Consider the following 22,479-nt stretch of genomic DNA (forward strand, 5'->3'; position numbering starts at 1 on the left):
CATTTGCTTGCCTTGGTCAAATCAAAGATGACTTACTGTTGTATGGCTGGGGGTGCCTGGCGTGCCTGGCTGCCTTTTGTTTCTGTCTTTTGTTTTTCCTTCCAGGTGGCGCGCGTTTAGGACTGAGTGGCTGTGTGGCTGAGTCATCAGGACCTCACTCTGATCACCTGAGGCTGATCATGTGCAGCTCGTCAGGACTCACAGCTGTGGTGCATCTACACGGATTGGAGCATGGTGGCATTTAAGTCTGGAGTACACAGTGTGTATTTGCCAGAGACTCGACCTTGTGACCAGACGGGTGAGATCGTCGTCTCGAGAGCCATCTCATCATCAGTGGATGCAGAGACTGTACCAGGTTTGACACCATGGTCTGTGAAAGAGGAGGGGGTGAGGTCTCACGCTCGTCAGCACACTTCCTGAGGTACGTCAGGTTTTGTGACTAACATTTGTACAGTCAGTATATGTGGTGTCCCTCACACCTTATTGTATTGAGCTGTTATGTTAGTCGTTTAATCAGCTTCCACTGCAGTTTGAGTATGTGAACATGGTGTTCCATGCCTGCAGGGTGGGAAGCTGATTAGTAATTAAGCCAGGAAGTGTTTGCTGTTTATGTACACCTTTGAGCGGTCTCTCTGTGTGTGGAGTGTGGACTCACATGATGGTTTCTTCTTTCACAGACTCGGTTTGTCGCGGCCACCTGGGGGGTGTCGGCGGGGTCCTTGGGTCCGAACTGTTTCTGGCTCCGGACCATTAGTGCTGCTGGGAGCACACCGGCATTCCACCACGCCAGACCGCGCACTCATTTGTTGTATTTTTCCACATCACTGTTATGTAATTAAATTTAGTTATCCTTTGTACCGTGCTCTGCTTATTTCATACTGGGTCCTTCAAACGCTGGTCGGTTCTCCGGGCTGCATCCGACACATAACACTTACTTTTTTAATGGTAACAATACCAGGCAGTCACTAAATTATTATTATTAATATTTTTGATAATTATAGGGTGAAGGAGTAGGGATACAGCTTTCCAACAGCAATAATTGAACTCAGCTGTCAAAATACATAGTAATAGAAGTTTTATTTTCTCTTCTAATGCAAACACAAGCAGAGTTTTGAAAAGTTTAATTTTGTTTTATGCAAATTAGGGGTGAAGGGGTAAAGACACAGCTTACAAACAATATTTGAATTCAGCAGGTCAAAATACATAGAAAGGGGTGTTTAGTTTGCTTTTATAGTACATATACAACCAAAATTGTGGAAATTTTAAAATTTAATTGGCGGCCATTTTGCTTTATACAAATTAGGGGGTGAAGGGGTAAAGATACAGCATGCCAACAGCAATGTTTGAACTCGGCAGATCAGAATGCATAGGAATCAGTCAGTTCTCCGCTTTTAACAGAAAATGCCTTGGGCCCTTTATACAAGCTTCTTTTCTGAAAATGGGACCTTACCTTGAAAGTGTGATGTAGGACAGCATCCTTTATCGACTGACAAAGTTTGATTTGGATCAGATCCAGATTATAGATTTTGTGGCCATTTAATTTTAACATTGAAAATTGCACTTAATGTATATTTGACATCATATCTTAATCAAACATGCCCCAGTCACTGTCATATTTGAAAGTGAGGTGCAGACTGGCACTCACTATCGCCTGACAAAGTTTGATCCAGATCTGATCCAGATTGTAGATTTTTGGACATTTGTATCTAATAGTGAAAAGACCATTTGGTGTACATTTTGCATTATATCTCAATCAAAAGTGCCTCCATCACAGGAGTTTGACTTTGAATATTGTAGCGACCCTGCAAATATGTTCAGGTTGAAAATGTTATGAGATGTTCTGGGTTACTGACTGTTTGTAAATGCATTGTTGTATGTAGGGTAAAAGACAGGTATGTGATTGGACCAGATGGGGAGGGGCGGGCTAGAGAGAAGGAGTATAATGTGTTGGTGTGTACGTGCAGATTTTGGCCTCCATGAGTGTTGAGCTGTGTAGTAGCCGCTCGTGCAGAGACACCTGTATTGGCGTGATTGCGGCCGACAGTAACCATTAAGTTTCCATAAAGAGACGGTTGTTCACGTCTATCTCGTCCTTCCTTTCGTCACGTTGAGTTGGACGCGACATTGGTGTCAGAAGTAAAAGACCGGAGTTTCTGTTGTTTATCTCCGTTAGCCGCTCGTAGCTTGGACCGTCAAGATGGCCGAAAAGCGGGGCGAGACCGACCACCGATATGTGAAAGAGGAGGTGATGGACAGTCATTATGGAGGCGCTTCATGGTATATGTTGGACTCTGGGCCTGCTTCTGAGCACGTTGCTCACTTAAGACAGACCGCTAGGAAGCTAGCTGCTGATGCTGGGTTCAGCTCGGGTGTGAGGGACCACGCCAGCGCCACATTTCCAGCCGGCGACGTGCGGCCGAATGTAAACAAAGATGGCGGCGCCCTTCGGCTCGAAGTGAAAACGCCAAAGTACTCCGGTAAGGCGGACTGGGAGGCTTTCCATGCCCAATTTGAACTGTTAGCATGGGCTGCGGGCTGGTCTGAAGACATTAAAGCACTTCAACTTGCCCTTTGCCTTACCGAAGAGGCCCTAACGTGCTTGCTGCTGCTAAGCCCAGCTGAGAGAGACAATTATGGAGCTTTAGTGGGGGCCCTGAAGAGGCGTTTTGGACAGTGTAACCAACCCGGTGTCCTGCGTTCGGAGCTGGCAAGCAGGCAGAGACTGAATGGGGAGCCACTACGTGCTCTAGCCAATGACATTGAAACCTTAACTAGAAGGGCATATTCCCACATGTCTGCTGATGTGCAAAGTGAACTAGCCAGAGACCAGTTTATCCGAGCAATCACTCCCAGTGAGCTACGCATGCAAACACAGCTGGCACATCCACGCACTCTGCAGGAGGCGCTGGAGCTGGCCCTAGAGAGGGAGGCCGTGGGAGCAGCTGCAGAGAACATCCATGTCGGAGCTGGCCCTGTTGTGAGGAGTGTGATGCAGGAGACCCCAGGCCAAGAGAAACCGGCATGGGCTGCTGAGTTAACTGAACTGATTCGTGCGGTGTCGCTGCAGCCACCTCGCGGCGGTGCTCGTCCTCGGTCTCGCTGGGGTCCCCCTGTGTGCTGGCTGTGCGGTCAGGCTGGCCATATCAGCGTGCGGTGCCCCAGGCAAGTGGGGGGCCAGGGAAACGATCCGGGGTCTGTGTAAATGGGACGACACAGGCCCTTGCTCCTGTGTCCCACTTGCCTCTGGTGAACGGAGTCCAACCGATGGGTCGGGGGAGCGGGGCTCCACTCCCCCCAGACGCAGATGACATCGCAGAGTCTGCACACGTGGTGGGCTGGATGCACTCGGGGAATTTTTGCCATGTTCCCATTGCTCTGGCGGGTGCTCCATGTGTGGCGCTTGTTGACACGGGCTCTACTGCCACTTTGATGCGCCCTGATCTAGTTCCAGCTGAAACTTGTTTGGAATCCACTGTAGTAAAACTCCGGACAGTGACTGGTGAGCTGGCCCCTATGCTCGGTAGAGGGGTGGTCACTATTCGGGTGGGGAATATGTCTGTGAACTTTGAGGTGTGGGTTGCAGCTGTCCAAGATCCATGCATATTAGGACTGGACTTTCTCCGGGCTGCTCGCTGTGTGTTGGATCTGGGAAAGAACACACTGACATTTCCTGAGGGCCCCACAGTTGAAATGGTGCACCCAACACAGACCCCATGCCCTCACCCAGCAACCTCGAGAGCTGCAGAGGCTTTTGACCCCCCTTTTCATGTTACTTCCGCAACTACCTTGCCGACCGCATCCCAGTCCCCAACCCATGTGCTTCCCCCTGCCCCGGTCCAGCAACCTGTGGGGGGAGGGGTGGACAGACTGGCAGCAGTGAGGGAGATATGGGGCGGAACAGAGAGAACTTGGAACCCCAACAGCAGGAGGAGCTGTGGGAGTTACTGTGCGAGTTTAAAGACATTTTCGCACTGACAGAGGATGAAGTGGGCCTGACACACCTGGTGCAGCACGAAACTGACACTGGGGAAGCACGGCCAATCAAAACGCGCCCTCGCCGCCTCCCTCTCGCTCATCAGGCGGCTGCAGATAGTGCAATTTACGAGATGCTTAAGACTGGGATTATTGAGCCCTCTGACAGCCCCTGGGCCTCAGGGGTTGTGATGGTGAACAAGAAAAAGAGCCAAAAAATGCGATTTTGTGTGGACTATAGGCCTTTAAATAGCGTCACAAAAAAAGACTTGTACCCGCTGCCTCGCGTTGACGAGTCTCTGGACTTGGTGTCCGGCTCATCCTGGTTTTCGTCATTGGACTTACGCAGCGGGTACTGGCAGGTGCCTCTTAGCCCTGACGCTAAACCAAAGACTGCTTTCTGCACCGGTAGAGGGCTGTGGCAGTTTCGTGTCATCTGCTTCAGACTGTGCAACGCTCCAGCCACTTTTGAACGGCTGATGGAAAAGGTGCTGGCCGAAATCCCACAACAGGAATGTCTCGTATACTTGGATGACATACTTGTCCACGGGAGCTCCTTCAAGGCCGCTTTAATGTCCCTGCGCCAGGTTCTACAAAAAATAGCAGCAGCAGCAAGTCTAAAACTCCATCCTGACAAGTGCTGCTTTATGAGAAAAGAACTGGAGTTTTTGGGGCACAAGATTGGGGGAGAGGGCATAAGCACTATGGAAGAGAAAGTGCAAGTTGTAAAGAACTGGCCGACCCCCTCTAATCTGCGAGAGCTAAAGAGCTTCATTGGACTGGCATCCTACTACAGGCGGTTTGTGCGTGGCTGTTCTTGTATAGCTGCGCCCCTGTTTCATCTGCACCATAAGGACAGTGACTTTGCCTGGTCACCAGAGTGCGAACAGGCCTTCAGCTGCTTGAAGAAGGCCTTAACGGAATCTCCCATTCTCTCCCCTCCAGACCCCAACCGGCCATTCGTTTTGGACACAGACGCCAGCGATGTGGGAATGGGAGCAATGCTAAGCCAAGTGGGGCAAGAGGGAGAGAAAGTGGTGGCTTACTTTAGTAAGACTTTCAATAAAGCTGAACGGCGATATTGTGTCACACGCAGAGAGCTCCTTGCTATTGTGAGAGCTATAAGCCACTTCAAGTACTACCTCTGCAGCCTGCCCTTCACTGTGCGAACTGATCACGTAGCCCTCCAGTGGTTAATGTCCTTCAAAGAGCCAGAGGGGCAGATCGCACGCTGGCTGGAAGAACTGGCCCCGTATGTCTTCCAGGTGGAGCACAGAGCAGGAACTCGTCATACCAACGCAGACGCCATGTCCAGGCGTCCCTGTGCACCCGATGACTGCCGTCACTGTGAAAAAAGAGAGGCCCGGGAAACCGAGCTCCGCTTTGGGGAAGAGCAGGGCCCCACACAGCACGGTGATGTGCTGCTCTGCAGAGGGACACAGGTGGTTGACCTCCTGGAGTGGAGAGCACAACAAGAACAGGATCAGGACTTACAACCAGTGTTGCAGGGGGTGGAGTCAGGACAAAAACCACAGTGGGGTGAAATCACAGGTTGTTCTCTCGCCACTAAAGGACTGTTTGAAAAGTTTGGGGCTCTCCGGGTAAAGGACGGGGTGCTCCAGAGGGCCTGGAAAGAGCCAGTCACTGGGGAGGAGAGGTGGCAGGTAGTAGTCCCAAGGGCACTAAGAGAGTCAGTGCTAAAGGCCTGTCACGGATCTGCTGGAGCAGGTCACTATGGAGTCTCAAAAACTCTTCGCCGTCTCCGGCAGAGTTTCTACTGGGGCCAGCTCAAAAGGGATGTTGAGGACTTTTGCCGCCGGTGCGACCTTTGTACTGCTCACAAGGGTCCCCCAGACCAGTCCCGTGCCCAGCTGCAACAGCTGGCAGTAGGTGCCCCTATGGAAAGAGATGCAGTGGACATAATGGGCCCATTTCCCCGTACTGACAAGGGTAACCGCTATGTCCTAGTTGCTATGGACTATTTCACTAAATGGCCAGAGGCCTACGCCATACCAGATCAAGAGGCTGGGACTGTTGCTGATGCCATGGTTGAGGGCATGTTTTCCAAGTTTGGTGCAGCAGAGGTCATCCATAGTGACCAAGGACGAAACTTTAAGTCTGGTGTTTTCTCTGCTATGTGTGAGCGACTAGGCATGCAAAAGACTAGGACTACCCCACTACATCCTCAGAGTGATGGCCTAGTCGAGCGATTTAACAGGACACTTGCAAAACAGCTCGCCATACTCACTGCAGAGCACCAGCGTGACTGGGACATGCACCTCCCACTTGTCCTCATGGCTTACAGATCTGCTGTGCAGGACTCCACCCTATGCACACCTGGCCTTCTCATGTTGGGGTGAGAGCTACGGATACCAGCAGAAATTGTTTTCAGCAAACCCCCTGCCACACCAGCTGTTTCCCCAGGACCGGAGTACACAAGGAGGCTCCAGGACCGAATGGAGTCAGCCCATACTTTTGCTCGTGACCAGCTACAGAAAGCGGGCATCAGGCAGAAGAGAAACTATGACATTAGGGCCAAGGGAAAGGATTTCAGGGCTGGGGACCTGGGGTGTGTGTACAGCCTAAAAAGAAAGAAGGGACGATGCCCTAAGTTGGACTGTCATTGGGTGGGGCCCTGTGAAGTACTAGAAAAACTCAGTGAGGTGGTGTATAGAGTTCAGCTGCCCCCTAAGGGTAGACGGGTGGCCCTTCACAGGGACAGGTTGGCCCCGTACAGAGGTGATGCACGCCCCCAACTCTGCCCTGCTCCCTCAGGCCCTTCCCAAAGGAGCCGGGATGACACACCCCCAGATTCACCCACTGTTTTCCCTCCCAACTACCCGCAATCTTCCCCATCCCCGCACTCACCCCCCACCCACCAGCAGGTTCAACCCTTTATGTTCAATGCCACTAGGCCCCAGAGACAGAGAAAGCCCCCTAGTCACCTCAGAGACTTCCTATGTGATCCCTCAGGGCGAGGGGCTTAGTAAGGGGGGGCAATGTAGCGACCCTGCAAATATGTTCAGGTTGAAAATGTTATGAGATGTTCTGGATTACTGACTGTTTGTAAATGCATTGTCGTGTGTGGGGTAAAAGACAGGTATGTGATTGGACCAGATGGGGAGGGGCGGGCTAGAGAGCAGGAGTATAATGTGTTGGTGTGTACGTGCAGATTTTGGCCTCCGTGAGTGTTGAGCTGTGTAGTAGCTGCTCGTGCAGAGACACCTGTATTGGCGTGGTTGCGGCCGACAGTAACCATTAAGTTTCCATAAAGAGACGGTTGTTCACGTCTATCTCGTCCTTCCTTTCGTCACGTTGAGTTGGACGTGACAATATGTTTCCAAGGTAAAATTTGGAAACTAGTGTTGGCAGACGTCTGTACTCTACGAGAGCGGTGCTCTAGTACTTGAATACAAAGAGCTACTGTGATGAGATCCTGAGACGTGCTGTCATGTTGCAACATGATGATGCACAGCCTCATATGGCAAGGTCAATTCCAATCTGGGAGCATGCACTTGTGCTGCGAACCACTGCTTCCACCAGTGTGTCAGAGACGCACGAAGATGTATGGAATTCATGTTACACTGTGCTATACACAATTCCCAAAACCTAACAACATCCCACATGTTGCCTCGTCTGCATACTTCCCAGACATAAACACATATTGGGCAGGTTTGGGATGCTTTGGATCAAGGTGTTTGAGAACGTGTTCCAATTCCTGCCAATACTCAGGAACAACAATCAATCAATGATCACCGATCACCTGCAGGGCATGAGGTGGTCTGCATGGTATTTGATTGAGATAAACGATTTAGGGGCTTGATGGAATTATGCGCTCTAATGACCTCCCTTATAGTTTAGTGTAATTGGATGCGGACTAGTGTTCAGCAACAGGAAACTCATCAGCCAAATGAAGCCAAAATGTAATCAACCATGTAAATGGTGCCACATTAAGCCGCCACACTAATCATTTTAAAATGAAGAACCGCGTTTGATTGGTTACTGCTTTCAGAAAAGCTATTTAATTCTTCAGTCGCCACAACGCCACGTTGTCCCGCAGTCCTGCGTGTCACAGAATCCTAATCTTCATCACACCATCATGAACACTGCATCCACCACCAGCGGCACAGAGTCTCTTCCAAACAACACATTGCAAAAATAGGGTTTGGGTCATGTTTCACAAACTGAATGCCGATTTGTGGAACTTACTGGCAGTTCATGTGCTCGTCAAAGATGTAACCGGCTGCACAGCTGTCAAAACAGCGAGGACGCTGTAAGCGTGCAAAGTTAAGGCCGTTCATTACGAGGGAGCAGCCTAAACATTCAGTGACAGGAGCAAAATCTCACTGCATCGCTCGCATGGCTCTCCAACACGCTGTCAGCGTCGCTCCAGGGAGCTCTGACACTGCTTCAGCACCAGCGGCAACGTACACAATGAAGATAAAAGCAGACGTACAGGATAAAATGCCTGCATTTAGAAAGTCCACTGCTTCATTTAATAATGACCTCATGTACAGCAGCGCAAAATAAATACCAGAATCATTCAAATGCAAAATGAAGGTGTTTATAATTGTATTAAAACTGTTGTTTGACTTGGGTGGGGAGTGGGGGGGGGCTTGAAAAAGTTTAAGGAAATTATTGACCCTCACACCTACAAATTGCGCCTCTGCTTCAGAACATAGCAAAAGCTCAATTACTACATGGAAACTTCCATTTTAGTGTAATTATATAATTTGAGCCAAATCACTGCATGCAGATTTTTTTAACACACACACACACACATATATATATATATATATATATATATATATATATATATATATATATATATATATATATATATATATATATCACAGAGCTTCACTTTTTCCACCTTTTGTTATGTTACAGCCTTATTCCAAAATGGAGTAAATTATTTTTTTCCTTCAAACTTCAGCTCACAACACCCCATAATGACAACATGAAAAGGTTTTTTCATTCTTTTTTTTACTTTTGCAAATTTATGAAAAATATAAACTAAGAAATCACATGTACGTAAGTATTCACACACTTTGCTCTGTTGATGCTTTGCTCTGTTGATGCACCTTTGGCAGCAATTACAGCCTCAAGTCTTCTTAAATATGATGCTACAAGCTTGCACATCTATATTTGGGTGGTTTTGGCCATTCCTCTTTGCAGCACCTCTTAAGCTCCATCAGGATAGATGGAGAGCATCGGTGCACAGACATTTTCAGATCTCTCTGGAGATGTTCAATCGGATTCAGGTCTGGGTTCTGGATGGGCCACTCAAGAACATTCACAGAGTTGTCCTGAAGCCACTCCTTTTACATCTTGACTGTGTGCTTAGGGTCATTGTCCTGCTGAAAGATGAACCATCCCCCAGTCTGAGGTCAAGAGCACTCTGGAGCAGGTTTTCATCCAGGAAGTCTTTGTACATTTCTGCATTCATCTTTCTCTCAATTCTGACTAGTCTCCCAGTTCCTGCCGGTGAAAAACATCCCAAAAGCATGATGCTGCCACCACCATGCGTCACTGTAGGGATGGTATTGGCTTGGTGATGAGCAGTGCCTGGTTTCCTAAAATATGATGCCTGGCATTCACTCCAAAGAGTTCAATCTTTGTCTCATCAGACCAGAGAATTTTGTTTCTCATGGTCTGAGAGTCCTTCAGGTGCCTTTTGGTAAACTCCAGGCAGGCTGCTGTGTCCCTTTTGCTAAGGATTTGCTTCTGTCAGGCTACTCTACCATACAGGCCCGATTGGTGGACCATTGTGGCAAGTGATCATCGGGTTCTTGGTCACCTTCCTAACTAAGGTCCTTCTCCCCTGATTGCTCAGTTTAGACAGGCAGCCAGTCCTGGTGGAGCTGAACCTCTTCCATTTATGATGATGGAGGCCATTGTCCTCATTGGGACCTTCAAAGCAGCAGAAATGTTCCTGTGCCCTTCCCCAGATTTGTGCCTCGACACAATCCTGTCTCTGAGATCTACAGATAATTCCTTTGACTTCATGTTTGGTTTGTGCTCTGACATACACTGTCAACTGTCAGACCTTATACGTAGACAGGTGTGTGCCTTTCCAAATCATATCCAATCAACTGAATCTGCCCCCCAGGTGGACTCCAACTAAGCTGTAGAAACATCTCAAGGATGATCCCAAATGTGTGCTGAAACAGGATTCACATTAGTTGTTTCTGTTTTGTTGTTTGGTTGGTGGTTGATTGTTTGATATTGTTTGACATTGTTTGCCTTGTTATGGTCTTTGCCTTTCCCATATTCTGCTCTGCACCTTGTATTGTGAGAATTGTCTCTGGACATTCCCTGTGCTCGTCTAGTTGTTCCTGGTTCTTTGTTAGTTGTTCTCCCTGTTGTTATTTGGATCCCCAGTTATTCTCACAACCTGTCACACATTTTTCACTGGACTCAGCTAATAAACCACTGAATTATTATTTTATCCCTTGGAATTTTCATGTCTGCATATTTAGGTTCAACTTATACCACATATCGTATCAAGACAATGCAACTTCAAATCACACATATGTTGAACGAGAGAGAAGGAAGAAGTGTCTGCTTCAGCTACTTTCATACAAAATCGTTCCTGAGGGGTTGTGTGGACTTATGAGAATTTGTGAAACAAAATAAAATTTTACTTTACTTATTTAGAATATTTCTGTGCAGAAAATGTCTCTTTCAACCACACCTGTTCCTAATTCATCTATCCAGCATTCACTACTCAAACATCAGGCTTGTCTATGAAATATTCACTCACTCATTTTCTGAATGTGCTTATTCCTGTTAAACAAACTTGAACGTGTTTGTCTTCATTATATTCCCTTTTAATCTGGTGCATTACAAGAAGATAGTATCTATTGTTTTTGATTTAAAACATAAATGGGATGGCCCATTTATCTATCGATCTATCCATTTATTCTCTCACTGCATTTTAGAGGGTTCATGCCTCATCTTTTCAAAAGTCATGGAATTTAAGCAACAAAGAACGACTGATGCTGGCGACACCCAAACTTTTTAAGTCAAACACACCAATAATTCCAGGACCTGTACTCAACAAAATTCTCTAACAGTAAGTTGTTGGGGTCATACTAAGAAGCAATGACCAACAAAAGGAAGATAAACTGCATTTGACACTGTGCTGGGAGCTGCTCTGGTGCTATTTTTAGAAACAGCACTGTAATCAGGAGAATATCAAAGGCATTAAAGAGGCGGAGCCACAATGTTTGACAGCTGTTGTGGGTGGAGGGACCAAGGACCCGGGACAACCTTTGCGTGACGGAAACAAGAACATGACAAGTTGGATAAATGGGTCTAAAAATGTAAACAAGTTGTATGAACATGTTGTATGAGCAGAACATAACCAGAAAAAAAAAACGTGTGAATTTTTCTAACACAAAAGCACTAAAATGTGAGCCATCAGGAAAAACCATGGAAACAATTTGATGTTATTTTGTGTTTTCCAGCGTTCCCATCTCTCTCCTGCCTGTGTTAGCTCGCCAAAGGGAATGTGGCCTAGTTACCATAGGAACATGTTCACAGCTTGTGCACTACGCTCATCAATCCACCTTCAGTTTCACTAAAAGCGTTTACAAAATATACTAATCCTCTGCTCATAAAAGAGCAGGGTCAAATTAAATATGTGAAAAATTTAAATAATATCTTCGGGTACAAATTTTCTGTCCGGAGGTCAAAACAGGGTGACTTTCTTCTGGATATTCCCAAAGAGTGTAAACAGCTTCTTGTTTGTTTCCTCCCTAAATAGTTCAAAGCGCTGCTGAATGTTTGAATTAAAACCAAAGCACATGAAGCTAATTAATGTAATATTTCATCTGTGCTTTCATCTGGGAAAGCACAGAAGAAGATGTGGCGCATCAAAGCAGGAGTAAAATGGAAATAGAGCTATTAAACCAAGACGATGATGTCAAACATAAACTCCGCGAGTGTGGCAAAGCGGCTCAGGGATCGAGTGGTCAACATCATCAGCATACGTTTCTAAAACTTCAAAAAAAAAAAAAAGGCTGCGCTGTCAAAACCTCCATTAACCTTTAGTCGAAACAGTGTTGATGGATTTCAGAGAAAACACAAAACAGACAAAAACAGACAAAATGGTGACATCTATAAGGCCATTGACAGAAAACCGGAGAGGCAGCGGAGAAGAAGCAAACAGACTTTATCCAGAGGGGACGGGACGGGGCGGGATGAGGGGGGACTCACTTGAGATTAAATCTTCGGGTCCGCCGCAGCAAACCTCCGTTTGTCCAACCAACCCAAACTGAAACTGATGCGGCAGCCACGTCTTTGCAGATGTGTCCATGCAGCTACGGCACACACAGTGAAGTTTCATTTGTTTAGTTTCACTTTTGAAGCTCAGCGCACCAACAAAGGCGCACCATATTCACAAAAGGCTTCCAAATCTGAAAGCATCACAGCATCTGCATTTTCATGCAAAGTGCACATGTACACAGAAAAAAGAAAAAAAAAAAACACATTTCCTTACAGAACTTTAAACCAAAAAAGTGAAAAGACAGTATTTTACACGTTTGGTCACACATTTTCAAACGCTCATCATTGATGTGAAGGTTGTGACAATATGACCTGATCAGTTTCTGTCTGAGGCAAAATGTTTGTACAACACACATCTTTAAGGTGTAAAATAACAATTTTATATAGAGGTTTTAATTTATTTTGGGTTTTCTGAAATCAACAGTCAAAAAACATATACATAATGCCACTTAGAGCATTACTTCAGCAATGATGACGCTTTCCAAATGTCTTAACTTCTCAAGGTCTCAAAACATGCTGTTATTGAGCATAAGAAGGTTTTGGCAACATTGATTGGGTTGACCAATAAACAGGACAATGGGAAAGTCCAAAGGGTTTCTAAACAAATGCAGGTTCCAAGATCATCGCTTCAACTACTGCACATAAGTACAAGTTATTGAAAGGTGTAACCACCCTCAGCTGAGAAGAAATTAGTTTGGATAATCAAAGCCACCAAGACTCTGGTCAGCCCTTAAATAGAAGCTCCTGGGACACCAATGTCGCAGCCTGGCAAGTTTTACTTCACCAGAAACCAAGTAGCTGTCATCCAAGAAAGAGGACCCTGTACTACAGCAGATAACTGTAAGAATCGTTCAAGTCTGGTTACAAGCACCAAAATTTGACTGTGTATACCCTTTGGTACATATTGTAGAAAAATAACTTTAGCCTTTTGAATAAGTAGGGGTCAATTGAAGAATTGCACAGGGTCAAAATTAAAAAATGTTCCATTCATATTGAAAGTGATACTACATTATGTATCTGATGACAATGATTCCAAAAAGGTATAGTTTGGACTATCTATAACTGAATGCTCTGGAGTTATGGGGTAAAAACAGCAAGAATGGTGACAAAGGTCAGTTTCAGTTTGTACAGGGGTCAAAAGTTAAAGTTGCTCCAGTTTTGGTAAAGCGGTGCAAATTATTGGTTGAACTAATAGGATTAACAAATGAAATAGTTCTGACTGTGTTGAATGTTTGGTCTCGAAAGTAAAGGTCAAACAATGTCAACGTCCATTGGATTCTATGACATGTGACATATGTTACCCCGTAACATGATAACTAAGCATGACACGGTACAAACTATTCCTTTTTAAAAACTACTAACTCAACCAATAATTTGCATCATGTTTTACCCCAATTGGAGCAACTTTAACTTTTGACCCCTGTACAAACTGAAAGTGACCTTTGTTGCCATGCTTGCTGTTCTTACCCCATAACTCCAGAACATTCAGTCACAGATAGTCCAAACTATATCTTTTTGGAATCTTTGTGATCTTTCAAGCCTAACTAAAGTTAACAGCTTACCAAATGGGCAAACCTCCTGAAGGATCATCTTGTGCTCAGATAAAGACTGGGTTGTTGGTCAGACTGACCAGAGATGTATGTTTGGAAGAGTAAAAGTGAGGCAGTCAATCCCAAGAACACTGCACCATCTGTTAAGTACACTGGTGGTAGCATCAACCCCAAAGGCTGTTTAGATGCCAGTGGAAGGAATAATGAAGAATGCCGACAACCTTGAAGTCAAGCCATCATCTAAATAATTGGAAATTGGACATATTTGGGTGTTCCAACAGAACAGAACTCCAAACAAACATCAAAGCTGGTGGTGGAATGGATAAAACAAGCCAACATTAAGCTTTTAGAATGGCCTTCCCTTCCATCCATCCATTTTCTATATCTGCTTACTCTAATTAAGGGTCACAGGGGGAGTCGGAGCCTATCCCAGCAGTGACTGTGCATGAGGCGGTGTGCACCCTGGACAAAACACCAGTCTGTCGAAGAGCCACATGTAGACAGACAAACATATTCACACCCGCGCGCACAACTACTGTCAATTTAAAGTTACCAATCCACCTAAGATGCATGATTTTGGAAGTGGGAGGAAGCCAGAAGACCTGGAGAGAACCCACACAAACACAAGGAGAACATACAAACTCCACACAGAAAGGCCCCAGGTGGGAAGCGATCCCATGACTGATTTGCTGTGAGGCAACAGTGCTAACCACTAAGCCACCATGCTGGGAAAGGCCTTCCCAAAATACTAAAATGAGTCCTATCGAAAATATATGGACTGTGCCAAGAAAACAACCAGTTTTGTTTTACTCTTCCAGTTCTTCCAAGAAACATTGACAAATATCCAACAGGAATTCTGATGTTTACCACAAGCATCTGGTCAAAGACAAACTTGTTTAGGGGCATTCGACCAAATATTAGGTGGACTGTAAATGTATATTTTCAACCCTGTGTGTGTGTGTTATAAAAACTCATTTTTACAATTAAAAGAATGCTGCACACTCATTCTGCCTCAGAAAGAGACCACGTCATGACATTCACATCCACAGTGAGTGTATGTAAATTTCTGACCACAGCTGTACATAATTGTCAATAGATAAATTTGTTACCATCCTGGAAGGACAATCTGAACTACGTTTGTTCCCATTTTCTGAGCATTTCTCATGTCAAGAAATGTACCCGCGCCAATCCATGATGTTTGGTTACCATTAAAAAAGTGCATAAAATCAAACAATGAGATGTAAGTGCTGCTTATTTTGTTGACCAACAGCAGCGGTACAAACCGATTACAAGGATTCTAAAAAGTATCTGCTTGAACAGTCGTGTAACAGAAAATCAGTGAGCATTATGTTGAGAAAAACAACAAAAAATGATTTTTAAAATATCATGCATTCATCAGCTGGGCTCCTGGACAACAAATAAATGAAAATGTTAGAAATTAATGGCACAAAATGCAAAATAAACAATGTGTGAATCTTTTAGGACACAAGGGCTTGCTGACGAGAGTCTCTACGTCTTTTTTGAGAGAATATTCAAACAGACTGACAAAGCTTTTCTGTCCTTGGCGCCAAGAGAAAGCAGAGAAAAATGGCACACCAGCAACATAGTGATGACGGAAACTGTGCTGGAGAAGAATCGGCTCTTTGCCGGCTGTCAGGATGCTGGCTGACTGTGATGGACGAGCAACACATCCAGATTCTCAACAATTTAATTAAGACTGAAAAGGATTCAGAGGTCCATTACTCATGGCTTCCTATTTTAGTAAAGCTAGTGTTGATCCCCTGAATAGACACGGAGACAACCTGTGAGGGGCTGTGACTCAGAGTGAAACATCTTATCCTCAACGTCTGCAGTTCTGCATGTTTCTTTACAGGACAAGTTCATTTTTTTACAACTTCAGTCATGTTTTAACATGAGAGAAATCACATCTTAAAAAAAAAAAAATTGCTGTATAAGGAAATGGGGCAGTGGTGGGCACAGCTAACCAAAATGTTAGCTTTAATAACAGCTAATCCACTAACAGAAAAGTTAACTTTTCTAATGCTAAACCGCTAAAAAATAATTAGCGGAAGTTAGAGCTAACCGCTAACTTGAAATACTGACTCGGTACACTGTCGGCTACTGTTAAGCAGTGTTGCCACAGTTACTTTGAAAAAGTAATTCAATTACTGATTACTGATTACTCCTTGAAAAAGTAATTTAGTTACTTTATTGATTACTCAATTGTAAAAGTAACTAAATTAGATTACTAGTTACTTTTTTAGTTACTTTCCCCAGCTGCCGACAACAACCCTCTGCCACCTCAACATGACAATGATACCTGTTTGGCCAAAACTCACTTTATAGTCACCCTTTCTTGACTTCAATGAAAATAAAGACTTGTTTTATAAAAAGTAAAATAAAGACCTCTTTCTTGACCTCATATTTAACTGTTGACAGCACAGTAACAGTAAAACTTGCAATTTCTAACCTACATTGTTTATAAATGTAACTATTAAATTCTTTCTAACATTTTTCTAACATTTAAATTCTTTCTAAACATTTTACTTGTCGAAATTATTATTATTATAAGTAGTATTAGTAGCTGTAGTAAAAAAAAAGGCTTCAAAACTGGACCTTTAATCTAGGGGTGTTGTGGGGGGGCACATCCTTGCCCCACGCCCCCATTCCATCTGGATTCGCCCCTGCTTTGGCGTTTGAGCACAAAGAATGGATAAAGTTTATTTATGCAGAAAACAGGACCAGATTTACAGGTAAGAAAGTTTTATTGTGTTTTCACATCATGTGGTCCTCAGACAGAGAGTTTAGGTGCATTTGCGCGGAAAATAGTGTTAGTTGTTGATGCGTCGCAGAGGATCAGCTGTTTTTAACGAACAGATACGGAGCGGCTCAGCTCAGAATTCTAAATAAAGGAGGGGAAAAAAAGCATAAAAATGTCTTTGTAAAGCTCAGTGCAGGTGTGCTGTTGTCACCGCGTCGTAGCTGCTGTAGAAAACCGCGGCTGAAAAGCTCACAGCTCACTTAAAGTGGGCAGTTCAGTCAAACCCCGACCTCCTGCCCACGGACCAAGTTTAATGCTGCTATCGACCCACAATGCAAAAATAATAGTAACGCACAGTGACTTGGAGAAGTAACTTTAATCTGATTACTGATTTCGAAAGATTAACGCGTTAGATTACTCGTTACTAAAAAAAGTGGTTAGATTAGAGTAACGCGTTACTAAGTAACGCATTACCGGCATCACTGCTGATAAGCCAGTTTCGATTTTAAGTACTGCAGGGACTTCTGAGTAAACTCAAAGGCAATCACAAACCCAAAACAAACACACAATAAATAAATAAACCCAAACACTGTCATTGTTATCAAACTAAGACAGTTTATTTCTATATTAAATATTGTGGCAAGCTGTGTGGAAGAACAAGACAGAGCTTTACTCTTTATGCATCCAGCCAACTACTAAAAATAACTCATTTACTTTTCACACACAATAACGCGGATAGTGGCAAAAGACATCAAACGCAAGGCACTTTTCACTCATGGTCACAACGTAACTCTTCACCAAACTAACTACACTACTTGAACTATAAAAACACAACAAATCTATAACACTAACAACACTGATAAACCAACATGTTCTACAATAACAATAATATAAAAAAAAACAAGCCTGAACTCTCATTATGCATTGCAGCAGCAATCGACAGTGTGTACATGCAGATCTTTACATAAAAATACAGCAGTAAGTGTATTTTCACTTAAAAAAGTAAAGACAAAACTTACATGTCTTTTCTTTGATGGGGAAGCTCATGATGAGGTGTAGATTTTACCAGTCGTATTGAACGCAACATGGGTGAGCAGTTACAGAAGTTGCTGCAAAGCATTATGGGAGTTCGGGGTTTGGATTTTTTATTATTATTGTTATTGTAGTACATGTTGGTTTTGCAGTGTTGTTAGCATTTTAGATTTGTTGTGTTTTAATAGTTCAAGTAGTGTAGTTAATTTGGTGAAGAGTTATGTTGTGACCATGAGTGAAAAGTGCCTTGCGATTGATGCCTTCTGCCACCGTGTTTGTTGTTGTTATAAGTGACACTTCTTTGTGGTAGACGGCCTGCATGGCCCACGTCTGCTGGGGGAGAGCTGAGCTCTTCACAGTGGCCTGATTATTGCAGACACACAACAGACAAGAAGTAGCATGTATGATTTTTGGGTTTACAAATGTTTTTGGCTGTATTCACTATGCCAGCAAAAAAAAGTTAGCAGAACTACATTTAGCTGAAGCTAATTTGTCCACTGATGGTTTTCCATGTTAGCTGAAAAACTTATCTACTAATGAAAACGTTAGCTTCACTAATTAGTGATTAGTGAATTAGCGGAATTGTGTCCACCACTGGAAATAGGCATCAGTGAGGCACCTGAGATTAATCTAATAATCAAAATGTGCTTGTAGTGTGGATGTTTAACTTTAATGTGAGGTGGGTAAAAAAAAAAACACATCACATTAACCGTTATGAATTACAGCCATTTGTATATTCATTCTTTTCAGAGTTAAAATGTAATTGGACAGTCATCAGCCACTTTTTGCAGCCACTTTTCCTTAAACAGTTCAGTGAATGGACAGATTTCCAAGTCTTAGACTTCACTTAAATCAACCATTAAGAAATACGAACAGTCTGGAGTAGGTAGCTCTCATAAACTGCCCGTGGAAGGAGGAGACTACTGGAGGAACTGTGAATAAACAGTGCACAGAGCCACAATAATGTCATGTTTGACTATGTTTCTGTTTGGGTTTTGTATTTTCTTTGTATTCATGTTTGCGGTTTGTATCACTTTATGTATTTTTTGGTTTTTCATTACTTTGTGTTTTTCTTATTACATGCTCTTGTATCGGGGATTGGGTGGGTGTGTGTCTTTTCCCTTCTGTTTGCCACACCTCCTTCCTTATTGTTCTCACACACCTGTGTAGGGATGGGTATTGATCAGATTTTATCAATATCCATGCCATTATCGATTCCGCTAATCAATCTGATTCTGATTCCAACTGAAATCTATCTCTCCAACTTTACTAGGCAGAGAGCCACACAGCATTTGGAGCTGCACTGAAAAAAGAGAATGTTTGAACCAACTTAAAAAAGTGTTAAAATTTGTAAAAAAAAAAAAAAAAAAAAAGAATGAGTTAAGTTGTTTGAACTTAAGTTTGTAAGTTAGAGTTGATTTAACTTTCAAACTTAAGTTCAAACAACTTAATTCATTCAGGTTTTTACAAATTGTAACACTTTTTAAAGTTGGTTCAAACATTCTCTTTTTTCAGTGTGTGCAGTTAGTCCCACAAAACAGCGGATATTATTATTAGTAGTAGTAGTAGTAGTATAATTATTATTATTTCCTGTACATGACAGTAACTTCAGTTTACAAACCAGCAAAGTGAGTCCAGCTCACACCACACAACCATCACGTGCGCTGCCCCATGAAAATTTAATAAGGAACGAATAAAAACTCCGGTGAGAGAATGATTCTCCTTTCTTGCTCGCAACAAGACAAGAGTCCCAGTTCGTGACTTTAATCAGCACAAAGGTGAGTCATGATTGACATCTTTAAATGGCTTTGAGGGCAGTTAATGAAGAAATTACGGACCCGGTGCTTTAGAGCTTCTCTTCGCTGCTTCGCTGTGACCCGCTGCTTTGGTTTGCAGCTTCTCAGCGGGTCACAATCAGCATAGAGAAATTATAATTTTCCCAATACACACCCTCAAAAACAACGACTGCTCCGGCGTAATGTTAACTGAAGAACTGATAAGGGAAGCGTTAAGCAAAAAGGCTACTGATGCCGGTGGATCCGATCATTTCTCATCGATCCTTAACAGGAACTGGTTTTTGATATCCATCCCTACACCTTGTCTCATTTTCCATAATCACCACCTGTTCTTTAAACGCTCTGTTTTCCCTCCCGTCTTTGCCAGTTCGTTGTACCTCGTGTCTTCGCTACCAGCCTTTTCACAGTCCTTGTTTCTTGCTATTGCCACACTGAGTTTTCTGAACCTTTTGCCTGTTTTTGGCCTTGAGATAGATTTGGATACTGCTGCTGAATTTGACTTGCCTTTTTGTGTACCACCCTTTACCAGTTTACTCAGTAAATCCTTTTACTCATTCCATGCCTCTGTGTGAGTCTCACCTTTGTGTCTAGCTTTTTTTGGGTACAAGTTCCTGACACAATAACAAAAATGTGTGTCATTGTACAAGTACAGTCGGAACTGACTTTAACTTGTAAGATTACCCAAAGCAGAGTTGGAATAAACCAGTACTGTATATTACAAATCGCAGACTGGTTGCCAGTACTTTTTTAAGTAGGTTGTTGGCATTTCTTGTTATTTTGAGTGTGATGCATTTTTAAATCCTGGGATGGATGTCTTATTGAATCATGGATTAACTTCCTAGAAACCAATTTAAAAACAAGATGACTGACAAATAAAGTAATAATCAAAGATAAGTAGAGCATTGAGGACTTTGATTGCTGACCATGTTTTAATGTGCAGTAAAGTTTGTATTTTTTCCAATGATATTGGAAAAAATATATATATTATACAGCATTAAGACTACAACATGTGTTTTAATGTATGAAACAATAATTAACATTTTTTATTCAGTTTTGTGCCAATAGTACAATTCTCACAGGAATATCAAATATTTGCTTCATTACCTTCATAAAAGAGGTCATGTTTTAGCTATGGTTTGCAAAACTATAGAATAAACCAACTTTTCAAATATAAATCTTGGCATAAATATTGACCATTAAGAAAAAGAGAACATTAAAGTTTGAGGATAATTGTGATGCTGACAGAAATAGTCATCATTTTGCTTGGCGGAACATGTATGGAGTTCTGCTCCAGCTCTAATTGTTCAACTTTTTTTCATTTTAATAATTAAGCAATCAGCTGTTCATTGCATTTTCCATAATGCATAAGAACACAGATGCCAAGCAACATTCTGTATCAGCAGAGTGGAACGTTTCAACACCACAATCTTAATTAGAAGTTTTTAAAAAAATGATCTTGCACATTTAAGAAGTTTACAAACCTCAGTAGTTTCCATTACCAGTTACATAACTAAACAGTGGCCATGAAATAACTAACACAGACTAATGTAATTTTGTTGTAGCAGGAACAATTAATGAATTATGGTTATAAAAATTTATACACTCACCACAGTTTCCTCAGCCTAATCATGCATTTCATCAAAACTCACTGCTTACCAGTAATAATAATAATCAGAATTATTATTACTTTTATATGAACATAAAGCAGCTACATGAATTGTTTTCAGCACTAAGCCTCATTTCTTTTTCTTACTGCAGAAAAAACTGTGTAAAGTTACAGTTAATAACTCATCTCTTCATAGTAGAGAAGCTTGAATCTTCGACTGGACTGGGTTGCTTGACGCGAGGACGTTTCGCTTCAAATCGCAGAAGCTTCCTCAGCTAAAATTGTTGCTCTGGTGGTCTGACTTCTGTCTTGACTCTTGTAGAGAAGAATAATCAAGAAGTCACAAAAGCTGGAGTTTTAAACCTAACCAGACCCCTCCTACCGAGAGTCAGACTGCTATAGGCCAGTGACTAAACAATAGCTCTAATTAGCACCTATTAGCAATGTAGTGTATTCTATCAGATGTCAGGAAAACTGTAACGAACAATACATAGGTGAGACTAAGCAACCTTTACACAAAAGGCTATACCAGCACCGCAGAGAGGGCACCAGTGGACCTCAGTCTGCAGTTCATCTCGACCTTAAAGACACTAACCACACGTTTGAGGACAAGGAAGTTAAAATATTAGCCAGAGAGAAGAAATGGTTTGAGAGAGGGGTCAAGGAGGCATTCTATGTGAAACGTTTGAAGCCCAGCCTTAACTGGGGAGGGGGTCTGAGACACGCTTTATCCCCTGTTTACAATGGGGTACTCAGGTCAAAGCAGTTTCAGTCTTTTGTTCATGGTAATGAGTCATTCACGTCATCAGCAGAGTCATCAAGGGAGCCATCAGGAGAGGGTCCGTCCCATCATTAGAAGGGACAGCTGCCCTGTCATTAAGAGGGTGCTAACTAGAGCACAATAGGTGCTAATTAGAGCTATTGTTTAGTCACTGGCCTATAGCAGTCTGACTCTCAGTAGGAGGGGTCTGGTTAGGTTTAAAACTCCAGCTTTTGTAACTGAAGTCAGACCACCAGAGCAAGAATTTTAGCTGAGGAAGCTTCTGCGATTTGAAGCGAAACGTCCTCGCGTCAAGCAACCCAGTCCAGTCGAAGATTCAAGCTTCTCTACTATGGAAACCACCTGGACAACTGAGAGCCTACACAGAAACTCATCTCTTCCTGGACATTTTTCAAAATAAAAGCATCTTAACATGAAAGCAGCAAGAGAGTGTTACTGTAAAATGATGATGACATCACAGCAGGCCTTAGCAAGCTAATACTGCTGAGCTAATTTTTGTTTTTGCTAAAAATAAAACTTAAACTTGTTTGTGCACAGACTCTGTGCAATCAAAAATCCCTAAAATTAATTGACTAAAATGATAAACGTTTCCAGGCAAAAAACAAAAGTTGGTCTGTAATACTTTGTAAAAAGGTGCACATCCATCCAGCTTCCTACAAACTACATAAAAGCCTCCTTAAATTGTGTTA

At 43.1% G+C, this 22,479-nt stretch overlaps 1 protein-coding gene across 3 annotated transcripts in view; it reads right to left on the minus strand.

The window, feature by feature from the left end:
- The window catches only part of LOC117501398 (ras/Rap GTPase-activating protein SynGAP-like), a 97,527-nt gene that overhangs the window by 69,914 nt on the left and 5,134 nt on the right, over positions 1-22,479 (minus strand). For 2 of the 3 annotated variants that reach the window (XM_034160271.1, XM_034160272.1), the window contains exon 2: positions 12,196-12,299. The exons of the other annotated variant lie outside the window; for it this stretch is intronic. In XM_034160271.1, coding sequence (XP_034016162.1) covers positions 12,196-12,295 — 100 coding nt within the window. In that variant the 5' untranslated portion in view covers positions 12,296-12,299. The remainder of the gene's footprint in view (positions 1-12,195; positions 12,300-22,479) is intronic. 3 annotated transcript variants of the gene reach the window in all.

This window comes from Thalassophryne amazonica, chromosome 20, assembly GCF_902500255.1.
Source record: "Thalassophryne amazonica chromosome 20, fThaAma1.1, whole genome shotgun sequence".
Classification (NCBI taxonomy): domain Eukaryota; kingdom Metazoa; phylum Chordata; class Actinopteri; order Batrachoidiformes; family Batrachoididae; genus Thalassophryne; species Thalassophryne amazonica.